We start from the raw sequence: 12,840 nt of genomic DNA, 5'->3' as shown, positions 1-12,840 counted from the left end.
ATTGACAATAGAAAGGCGACAGAATTTGTGAAATGACATAATAACATAAGCTTAGTCTAAGTCTGTGCTCAGTGCACACTAAAAAGACTGGAATAATCGGTGACAATACCGTTTCGTTTCAAAGCAATTTATACATGAAAACTTGTTTCAAAGGAGTAAGATGAGCGAGAAGGAGAAAAGCTCGAGCTATCCGAAACACTTTAAACGTTACAAAGAAAACGGAAAGCTATTCCTATCACGGTGAAATAACTACCGGGACATTTACTTTTCCCGTAGTTTTTTCTTAGTCTGTGCCGATTTCGAGTGGCGAGAGCCAGCTATGGTAGGACACCCCGCGACTCGAGCTATGCCACTGCTCCTTTATGGCACTCGACGAGGCGGAATGCGCGATTATCGACAGATACGACGATAAATGCCAGTCGCAGAATGATTGCAGTTCGTTTTAGAAGCTCGCCGATTTGCCTTGTCGAGGCAGACCGGCCTGGCTGTCCGCTTTCTCGCTCGTTCGACCTTCTTTCGCAACGTTCAATCGTCGGCTACGTGCACGCGTTGTTATTGAATCTCTAAATCCTGCGTGAAAATCTCGGCAACAACTGTGTACGTTTCCTTATTGAACGAGATTTCGCGATTTCATGCTGGTTGCACGTGGAATTTTCGAACGCTTTTCATAGCATTTCGACAGGAACGAATCGTCCTTTCATCTTGCTCAGGGATGCGTTGAAGATAATCCAGATTCGCCCATGATCCAAATATCGTTGATCAAGGTGATGGATTTATTATGAAAGCTGATGAGTGGCGTGAATCGAATGGATTTAATAACATGTAAATTTATACTTTAGATAGGACTTAATGTTTCATCGATTGGACGAATGAACAGTTTTACGAGCTTTTGCTCGCGATTGTGTAAGCTCTTCTAAAAAGAGCTTAGCATCGAATGTAGTAATTCTGGTTCATTTTCTTTCTAGAAATGGTCGTTACAGTAAAAGTGATTTTGATAAATCGAGAAAAGGAACGAAAAACAGGAAATTATAATTGAGCAGGAACATAATGGATTTTGCTTAAAAATTAACACTAACGTTGCAAAAAAAAAAAGAAACAATTATCTTGTAAAAATAAAACAACAATATCTGTAGTAAAGAATTTATTTTAATACGTTAGGTACATTTCTTAATTAGAAGTTTTAAATCGTCATTAAACTGCGAATGTTTATGCATTTGTGAAAAATCGAGTCGAACAATTTTTATATAAAAATTCGCAGAATGCGCCTATTGATATAGAAATACGTCAAATGTCCAGAGTATAGTAATCACTATAATATTTAGCGAATAAAACAAATCTCTGTTTAGGTGTTCTCTTTAGTTATATTCGCAAAAATTTGGATTTACTTAGATATCAGCGGTTTAATAATCGCAATCACATATTTGTTTTAATTTAATTTAAATTTCAACTGCATCTGTTGGTAAACAGACGATCAAATCTCAAAGAAATATGTTCCAATTCTTCTTAATAACGACACATTACAGACGAATACAATGTAATCGCAACGAAATACAAACAGAATGCAGGCAATAGAACGTAAAATAATAAGATAGAATTGCCAGGGTCTTATTTGACCCGGTCGTTTTATATCGTAATCAAAATGACAGAAAAATAAGAAGCAATCACGGGATACGTCGATACGGTGCTTCTTTAGAGTTAGGTTATTTAAATTACTGTCACGTCACACAGTCTTCCTTTCTCTGCGATTGAAAGGACAGCTCTTTCTTTATCTCTTGCGATGGTGTTACGAAATACCGGCAAGATGCGCTGCGAGAGATCCTCGATCCACGATTCTCGCAGAATACGACTCGGTCAATCGCGATCGAATGGATGATCAACTGGATGAGTTGCAGAAATCCAGCGACTCGTCGTTGTTATTTTTCCCCCATGTCTTTTGCTCGCCACGAGGTGACGAACAGCCGCCGCTAACGATAAGATCGCGTCATTTATTTGGCCCATAGCAGTTACGATTTCCTTTGCATCGAAGTGTCACACGAAATCGTATTATACGTCGTATATTTTACTTGCTTAATTTCGAGAACCAATTAATTGTAGACCTTTTTCTATCTTTTTCATTTTAATGAGGATCAAAACAAATAAAGACTAGATGATAATAAAGAAGATAATATACGTTTCTTTCTTATTGGAGATTCTTAAGTAATTAAAATAAAGCGACAATTACAAAACAAACAAGACACTGCTTATTTTTGTTTATTTTATTATATCTCAGAAATATTGTTTGCCGTATTATGGAAAATACGCTGATCTTTTGAAAAATTTCGTGAGTCTGTAACTATTTAAAAATTTCTCTTTTCTTGGATTCAATATACCATTTCTCTTTTGAATTATGAAGTGATATTAAAATTAGAAAAGTCCATAAAAATGAACTTATCCCGCGTATTTCCCGTGATCTTTAAATGTTTATATCCATTAGCGCGGTTATATGAGAACTTGAATTATCTATAGAATACTTTTTAATACGCGTATGTAAACAATTTTTAATAAAGTACGTTAATCTATCTTTATTTAATACGGTAGAGTAGCTCTATTAAAATGAATAAAGATTGAAAATTTTCGCTTAAAAGCATCACGAGTTAGAGGAACTCAAGCTATAAGTATATAAAACATTAAATCTCTTAAGATAGAGAATACTCTTAATAATTGCTTATGAACTCTGAAATTTTCATTGGAAGTTTTATTAATTTGGAAAGTAGAACAGGTATACAACGAAGTATATAATCAGTACATCTACTTTGAGCAATTTAAACTCTGTAATCGAATTTTTCCGCGCTTCTAGGGAGCTACTATTACGGTTGATTACATTTTCATTCTGAAGCAAGGAATAGTAACTAGTAACTCTTATATATACATTGCGTAATTGCGATGTAACGATATAGTAATAAAAGGAAATAGTGTAGAGTAGGTAATAAACGTACAAACTAATACTTAAAAGATATAATAGATACACATAGGTATGTAATTTTCAAATTATGTCATGCTGTAGATTATAGAGATCTATTTACAATTATACACGTTGCAAATGGGTCATTCGGTCTTAGAAAGTAGGTGTGAATACGTGAGTCTAATGTGACCTTTATTTATTACGTCTATTTTGTTAGGTTTATTAACATTATTTCTGTTGTTTCCGTTTATGATTAGCGGAAACTAATAATTGTTATAAACAGAATGCTTAATAGTAATAATATAGCGACGAAGCGAAATAACAAATTATAAACGTACATAGGCATATAACGTACTTAGGTGATTTTCAAATCACATGATGCTAAAGAGGGTTATTTGGCAATTATACGCGTTACAAATGGAAGACTTGATTTTGAAAAGTAGACGTGGATGTGTGAGCCTTATATGACCTATTAACATTATTTTTCTGTTTTGGTTATGATTAACAGGAAGCGATAATTATTAGAAACAGATTGCTCAACAGCAATGATATAGTAATAAGACAAAATTGTACAGCAATAAACATATAAAATAATACTTATAAATCATAAATATAGATACAGTATGTAGCTTTCAATCCATGTGACATTATAGGAGTTTCAAAGAATATATTTACTTCATAATGATTTGACTATAGATAGACTATTTGTTTATGTTATTTTATTTTACTTCATACGACGATCGGATGTGATACTGTACAATTTTTTCATTTATTGTTTTACAACAATAACATTGAATATTAAAGTTCTCTTTAAACAAATTTTCAAGATCAGTCAGTCGATCGACTCTTCCATCAATGGAAGGGTGCCGCTCCCACTCGGTCGATTTCGAGGACAGTCATCTAAAGTGTCACAAAGCAAGGTTAGAGTTACATCGAAGGCACCGTATGTTAGAGCATATTGCCGGAAATATCTTGGCCTTTGGCCGCGGACACTTCAAATCGGAACGCACATCTGCTCGAGCAATTTGGAGCATTCGAACAGTTAAGAGTACTGCAGTTAACACTTTCGACCGTGAAAGTTCTGTTAGTATTATGATGCTTGAGCTTACGTTGCAACTGCTAATGTTATCCTATAATGCGCGATAATTATTGCAGACGTTTGGGTAATACATATATTTTAGAACAATGATGAAGCAGGCGAAGTTAAAATTGAACCAGATGAAAAATCAATTTGGAAGAAAATGATAAATGTCTGTTGGCAGTTAAATTGTTCTTGCAAGTCAATTTTATGTTGATCTAGTAATAACGCTCGAAATGATTGTAATTGTATTTTGTGTGTGTGTGTTTAGAAATATTAATATATTATATATGATATCATTAATATTATAAAGAGAAAAGGTTTGTATGTATGTTAGAGATCATCTCAGAAATCATTCAACGGATTTGCATAATTCTCTCACCGCACAATTAGAAGCGAAAGTACATTTCCTTCAGGTAGACATTATTTTATTACTCAGGAAACCGAATCGTGAGCATGAATGCGATTCAAGTTGAATTAACGCAGCCTGGTTTCCACCGCACGATTGCACCTCACTCGACTGATAGTCGAGTGGTATGTGGGTATAGGTCTAAGGTCTAACTCAGGCGAACCACTTTAGAACACGTCACAACCACAAAACGGTGGTTGCTTGTAGTTATTGTGTGGTTGGGCTGTCAGTGGAATCAACCACTCACGAACCATTTTTTATTGGTCGCTTGAAGACCGTACCGACGACAAACAACCACACTACAAGCTTAAGAACATAATGAATTTCGAAGAGAAAACGTTGTTGTTTGCTTCTATTATTACGTCGAAGAAAACGACGTCGTAGAACAACATTTTTTCTCATCCTATGGTAGAAAATAAAAACGAGAGCTAGTTTAACTTAGTTGGTTATTCATTGAGAATGTATGGTGACAGGCGACGAATAAAAAATTGAGTGGTTGATTCCATCAACAGCTTAATCGCACAATAAAGTCTGTCTCAATTAGGCCCAACTTAAGGAAAGAATATTTTTCTTACCGGTAATTATACGTAATCGGTTTATTTTTAAATTTAAAAAAGTAGTTTCAAAAATCAATATCAATTCTTACCAGTAATAAAACTAAAATTTATAGTTTATATAGAGGTATTATAATATGAAACAAAAAAATAGGAAAAAATATAGGTTTTCTTCAGCTCTATACGAACTATGTCGCGAACGAGATTTAGTAATGAAATAAAAAATTTACAGAGTAAAGTCACCTTTAAAATACATTATATAATAATCGCAACAAATTACATCCCATGTTGCCTAAATTACACTGTCTCAAGTTGTCTGTACCTTCTAATTCATTTATTACGAAACCACATATAGCTTTGTGCAATTATATAATCGATTTATAATTTAATAATTTATAATTTGTAATTTATATTTCAAAATGGTTTTATAATTACTCTTTTGCTACCAAGTCTCAATTATCGCTCGAAGCTTGCTTCTTTTACACCAAATGAAAGATCTTTATCTTTATTATCTTTCTTCACAAGACGAGATATACATATAACTAAGCGAATAATCATATTTTATTTACAAGATAAGATATTTAATATACGATGTATGTATAAAGTGGAACTATTTTCCTATTGTCGAAATCTTTTCAATTTGTTCCTGTAGAATAATATCACAACGATAAAATCTTTGTTGCAATTCAAAAATCGAGAAAGAAGTAAAGTGTATTTAAGTTGTTTTGTTTAGAATTATAAAGCCAGTCTGGTTTGGTATTTTAATTTATTCATCAAAATGGAACAATTCTCTGCTAAAACTGTGAAACCGAGACTGGAACGAACACCAGTGCTTCGTTTCTCCTAATCGAGTTTAGCATCGTCGAGCGCATTACAGCTTTGTGAAATAAATATGCCTTTCTTCCCCAGAATTTCAACTACAACGCGAAAATTACATTATTCGTCTCGCATCGAGTTTTGATTTCCTTTCTCGCTTAAACATAATTTTAACGGTAGTTTCTATATTACGGTCACCGCGTGCAATACGAGATTTTTGCATCCCAAACACTTAAATTCTCTCAGAGTAAATTTACAAAGCCTTTGATATTTCATTTTATTGTTTAATTTAAATTAAGGAATACTACTTAAATGCTACCGCTCGTATCCAATTATTTCGATCGATTTACAGTAACAACATCAGAATTTTATCAAAGTACACAACATATAATAATAAATTAATAACTTGTGCAATAATAAAGTAATCCCACGTATCTTTGTCATGGAATTAGTAGATAATATATTTAAATTACATTACTGTGTCATCCATTTCTGTGTATTAATTTCCCAAGAATTAAAAAAGTCTTGAAGAATGTAAAAGAAGAATGAAATTTTGAAATCAGCTAAGGAGCCTGTTATCTCCGAAATCTTTCTCATAAAAAATTTATAGAAATAAAAGAAAGTCAGTTCTTGTAACACTAATTTGGGATCAATAAAACAGTTAGCAATCATACATTGATATGTAGTCCATTAGTTGTAAATGTCAGTGCTAAAATAATCGTAATAATCTTTCTGTTAGTTAAGAAAAATCTTTTTTATCTTACTTATATGTAGCTTAGAAATTAAATGTCTTAAAAATTAACGTTTTCTTAGATATTCAAGTAGCTCTTGACAATTACAAATACCAATATTGTCACTATATATTGCACATTTTCAAAACCCAATTTTATCATTTTAAAATATTCTACTATATATGTAGTTGTATTTAAGGGTGCGGGATAAATATATGTTTATAGATATATTTGTTAAAGGATAAAATTATTGCAAATTCTCTTATTGGTAATATTATACTTGAACCACGTAAAATATATGTATTCTGTTCAACGTAAAATAATTCAGTTACCTTTAAGAGATTCTGTAACTTTTCCATTTTTCACAGCCAAACTAAATTGTTGAAAAGATTGGAACCTCCGAATCAATACTTCGCAGGGTTTACAACAAGAGATTCGAACGTTCTTGCTTTTGCACGTTTAAGCCATACTATCGAATTTTTCGAAGGCAGAATTGGTTGAAAGCGAGGTCGACACGACGATGTTGAATTTGCATAATATATCGGCTTAAATTCACATTTAAATTGGTTGTTCGCGACCAATTGTAAACAGATGCGTGCATTTGTGTCTAGTAACACAGGAAAGTGAAGATAAGAGAAAATAGTGACGAATCGTAAAATTAATGTTTTCTAAAGAAATTTCTAAAACTACGTTTCTAACGTCAAGAGAATAAATTATTATATTAGAAGGAACTCAATAGCAAGAAATGTACTTTTCTACTTTGCAATGGAATTTATTTGTAAATGGAAGTAAATTTTCTCTCTCGTCTACAACATAATTATGCTTCTATATACTTGAGTAGGTTAACGCTGCGGTGTAAGATTATTTGAAATTTATTGCAGATTATAATGAATTTATTGGAAATTAATTTATTTAGCATGAAACAATGTTGAAAATTTCCTCAGGAGTTAAAAGTTGTTCGTTAACAGTTTACAATCAGAAACTCTTTGTTTCTTTATGATAAATTTTCATATTTTTCATTATTGTTTGACAAACACGTAAACTTCTTTTATTCGAATTAACCGATTATAATTATTTATTTACAAGAAAAAAGATTATACTTTTCATCTTTGTCTTAATTTTTAAAAATAATAATTGTGACAAAGATATTGTTTAGTTTTAGTATATATACTAATTAAATTAAATACAGAACAACGGTCGATAAAAATTTAAAAAATATAGATGATATATATATATATGTGTGTATGTATGCATACAATGTATCATCTTATATAAATATATGTGTATATAGGATATATAAATATAAAATTTATAATATATATTAAATATACACTAGGTTTGTTTCGTATATTTATAAATTTTCTAAAATTGTAATAATTGAATTTAAATACAAATACTTGACAAACAAGTAATGACAAATATGAAATGATCGATTATGATGAGACAAATCCAACGTTTGCGCATTCTAAATTTCACAAAATGCCTATATTAGATATTTTCAAAGTATCGATTATTTTAAACAAAATTTTAAAATAATTAAAGATAGAGCCAACTAAAATCTGTTTTCTACTTAGATGCTCAGGATGCGTAAAAAAGTAACTAATAAAAGCCAACTAATCAACCGTGCTTGGCAATATTATGATATTAAATTTTAGTAGAATCAAATGACTGCCCTTTACTCATTAAGCATAGTGCGTAAAGGTTATCGGTGATCATGTATTTATAATGTTATGTGTTCATACAAAATAAACAAATTACAAAGTGTAGAAAAAAAAGAAAGTGAAAGTTTGGGTTTATTTTTAACCAAACAATTTTTTTCTAATATACGCTTAACATCGTAATTTGAAATTAGTTTTCGCTAATTACGAACTACATCAAATATAACGTTTTATGAGTATCATTCTTTTTGCTACTAAATTTCATCGACAAAGTGGTGCGTTGTTACGTTCAGAAATATTTTTTTGCATTTTTTGAAAAATTAATGCTTTTTTTCGCCGATGCGAATTGATCAACGTTATTTTTTACTGATAATTGCAATTGGAAGAATGTGAGAACAAATCAAACGAGCAGAAAGATTCGATAGTGAGACATAAAACGATGATTTAAAAATCAGCAGCTGTTACCAGATGCGCGGTTGTTTCGGAGAATCTTCGTAGGAGAGGCTCGAATTAGGTGATCTTCACGACTTTTTCGGGAACGTCAAGAGTAGCCATTAACAACTCCATGTTCTGGCCCATCTGCTTCTTGATGTTTCACTTCTAAATAGCCTAGTGTCTTAACCGTTCGATACGATAAGGAGTGATGGATGGTATCAAAAATAGAACGGAACTCGATTAGAGCAGTTTGTAAATCGGAGTATAACATGAAAGGATACATATAGAAGCAAAATACGATGTTGATAATTTATATAAAATCCTAATAAGATTTAATAAAGATTCGTCATCTGTTATTTCGTTAAATTCGTATTTTTTTGCTACTCTGTACGTTAATTGTTACTTACGGCTGTAGATTAATAATCTTCGAGAAGAAAGATTCTCTCTTTGAAGTTTTTAAGCTCTTTCATCCAAAGAGATTTTTTACAGAAAGCTTAATTTGAATCTTAATGTGGTATAATACACAGTGGAAATTTAAAATAATTAAAAATAATAAGAATATCAATAGCGAATTACATTTGTAGTATTTAATATTGTATATCATTAATATATAGTAATATGCAATAATAAATAATAGTATAACATTACAATTTAATATACGAAATCTCTATCTAAACGTCTAATCTTTTTTTTTATAGGAGACAACAGCTTGAACAATCGGTGTATTGTGAGGCTGAATCCCGGCGTACCGCTGTCGAAGATGAAAGACAAGATATTCAAGGTGCCAACCAGGAAAAGATAAAGGTAAGGCAGTGCTCGAAATAAACGAGAAATAATATTTCTTTTTAATTAAGTCCATTTTCCAGATTCTTAACGATATGTACACATTTCTTTTTGATTAAAATATCCCAAATATGCATAGTTTTACAAAATTCGTTTCGTTGAAATTAACTACTGTATGAATACTTCTTCTACTTACTGTAGATTTAACAATTTCTATCAAAAATTCCAAAATGTCGCGACTAATTTTGCAATGGAACCTCGTTCGAACTAGCCGTGTCAACGCTACGGTTTTCTGTTTCTGTAGGGTACTACGCAAGATTTATTCGAATTGCTGGAAAGAGTGCAGTGTTCGCGTCTTGATGATCAACGATGCGTTTTGCCACCGTACTTCTCTCAGGTAAGAGACACATTAAGATGCTTATTCACGTTCCATTCTGCTGAGTCGAATCCATGCTTTCCAGAAGCTTTGGTTCTAGAAAGATTGGCTGGATTAAAATGCTCCATTAAGAAGTTTACGAAGGCTAATATCTTTCGCTAATAACCATTATCATCTGCAATCGTCCAACCATATACATTGAAATATTTTATTTTGTTCAACTTCGACTTTCTTACAGTTCGTTAAGAGTCTTAGGTACTTTTATTGCTGTCGATATATAGCTAGTTGAAATTCAAGGATTTTATAATCTACTTTTCGTGTAACAAGTTGCTTTGCCTTTCACATATATGATTTTCATAGTAATTAAAAATTCCCACAATGAGAATTGTAAAGACAAAATATATAATCGAACTGCTCGTTATATCAAATGATTAAACTTTATGATCTGCTTGGATTTCAAGTGGAGCAAGGTTATTTATATCCACTTTCAACAACAAGATAGGTATTAATAAAATATCCGCCAGACATGTAATTATCATTTTAATTGTACATTATTATAACAGTAACTAATAATTAGTAGAGAGTTAAATAATCAAGTGAAATGAAAACTGTTATAAATTTAATGAAGCTTGAAAAAATCTTCGCTTTATGTCTGTGATTTACAATTTACAAATTACATTATCCTATATTATTAGGAATTAACTTTTTAATTTCAAAATTTATTTCGTTATATTATAGTATTCTGCAATGACAACAGAGAATAAAATTATTACAACTCTTTATATCCACAGTCTATAACTAAATTACATCGTATGAAAACCATTTCAAGTTACTGTTCAGCTTTAAAAAATAAATATATTTATGTACCGTAATGGGATATTTTCTTTAGAAATATAGCTACTAGTTTTCTAATGCTTGTAAGAGACGAATAGCTTAATCAGGCACAAATTATTTTACTTCGATACATGTTACTGTCAATATCAATGCATAAATTCTAATTAATTGATACATCGTATAACCACAATTGGATTAAGTTATCCATGATATGAATATCTAACGTTTCCACTCATGATCCAAATATAATGGTAGGCGTAGTTAGTATAAGCACTGTACTGGAAATCCCCAGTCTACGGATTAGCATAGCAGCATCGTCGTTCGCATAAGGGGATTTCCTGATAGATATTTATTATATTTATTATATTTACTTAAATATTTATCTACAAAAAAAAGAAAAAAAATAATGGCATAGTAGCAAACACGTACTAGCAAAAAGTAAGGTAACGTAATATATGTGTTTAATTCACTACAAGTGCCATATCTTTTGTTATTAAACAAATTACACAAATTTTATGATGCCAATTTGAACAGCATTTTATTTACGTGTTAATCGTGTTCTTTTCTAATACTAGAAATAATTTGTCAAATACCTTGAAAATGCCTTCAACGTTGTATATTTTTGCCACTTTCACGATCCTTTTATTGTTTTCTAGCTTTGAAAGTATTTTTTCCTTTCGTCCTGACAGTTAGTATCATACATTTCCTTTCTGATGCTACTGCACAATTTACTGGACATTTAGTACATCTAGGATGGAAATAAATATACGTAATACAACTTTTTGTTTTACAAAACAAATTGAAAGTGACGCGCGTTAATACTAGAAATACCACACCAGTCAAAATAACTGGTTCTACAATTTTATAAATGTGTCAATCCTTGTTGAGAGGTCATGGTCCCAGGTGGATTAATAATACCAAAAATGTACTACATAACATTGGTATTCCTTCTGTAAGGAGGTAATAAATCAATAAATATAAAAATATTCTATTATTACGTATTTTTTGAAGACCAGTCATTTTCACTGGTTTTGGTAGAAATAGCCTCGTGTTAACTATTGGTAATTCTAATGTTAACAACGTGCGCTATAAAGAAAATTAAGTACATAATATTAAGGTTTATTTTAATAAACATTATTTCTGAAAACAGCAACTGTCTGGCGATTTCTCATTGGACTCTTGATAGAACTGTACTAACGCTTATTTCAATTTTATGTTCACGTGATAGTAGAAAAGTATTGTTTAAATAATGAAACTTCTGTATTCTGATCTCCTCTAGAGGTTAATATTTTTTTAAATAATAAAAATACGAGAGAAAATATTGTAAATATTGGAGTCAAAAAATTGAAAACAAGACGATGCTAATAACGAGAATAACAGCTAACAATAAAAACCAATATAATTGGTGGAGTTTCCAGTCTATATATTTGATAAATTTCCAGTATAAAAATCTTAAATTTATAAAAAAATATAAATTTCGTTAAATCTTACACGTGAATTAAATTCATTTGAAACACATAGCAATAAAATAATAAATAACATTTAATTTCTAAATGTATATTTATAATCTCTATGAAACGATAAGAATTTATATAATTAACTATCTTATTTACGAGTTAGATCTAGAATTACTTAACTTTCTATATTTAATTAAATTCGTTTATTATATTATTATACTTTACATATTTATAAATTAGTGTTAAAATAGTACTCGTAGCTTTCAATTCTATAAAACTTCGTCAAATTAAAAATTTCAATTGAATTAAATAGAAAATTTTATTGAACGGTAATCGTTTAATCGTACGCATCGAGCAATAATCGAAAGGAATTAATAAAAGTAAATAATGTCTAATAATGGTAAGCACACTTTTATGATTTTCATCGAAAGACCAATCATGTACCTCGATTTCAATCCATTTAGTTTACCTTGTTTAATCAGAGATTCATTCTGCCGTTGTTTAGCCGAAAGAATCAAATGTATATCTTATTCAGTAGAAAGAGAAGAAACACACGACCAAAGGCTTTGGCAAGGGGCCCAAGTAGTTAAGACGCTATTGTGGTTGAAAAATCTGTTCGTATGCAGAATCGGTTTGGAACGGTGCGCTTGCTTACTTGTCTGGTCAGTATCCACGTGCAGCCGGAATCTCAATCTGTCTGCCACGAATGACTCGAAGATAAATGAACGTCATCATCCACGGTGCGAGTAGCAAAAAGCTTTAGGACGA

At 31.1% G+C, this 12,840-nt stretch overlaps 1 protein-coding gene across 6 annotated transcripts in view; it reads left to right on the top strand.

The window, feature by feature from the left end:
- Positions 1 to 12,840, top strand: part of LOC139985281 (rap1 GTPase-activating protein 1) — a 261,298-nt gene that overhangs the window by 156,972 nt on the left and 91,486 nt on the right. For all 6 annotated transcript variants that reach the window (XM_071999599.1, XM_071999600.1, XM_071999604.1 and 3 more), the window contains 2 exons: positions 9,321 to 9,426; positions 9,710 to 9,802. In XM_071999599.1, the coding sequence (XP_071855700.1) occupies positions 9,321 to 9,426; positions 9,710 to 9,802 (199 nt within the window). The remainder of the gene's footprint in view (positions 1 to 9,320; positions 9,427 to 9,709; positions 9,803 to 12,840) is intronic.

Source organism: Bombus fervidus, chromosome 3 (assembly GCF_041682495.2).
Source record: "Bombus fervidus isolate BK054 chromosome 3, iyBomFerv1, whole genome shotgun sequence".
Classification (NCBI taxonomy): Eukaryota; Metazoa; Arthropoda; class Insecta; order Hymenoptera; family Apidae; genus Bombus; species Bombus fervidus.
This window is presented reverse-complemented; position numbering and strand designations above follow the sequence as displayed.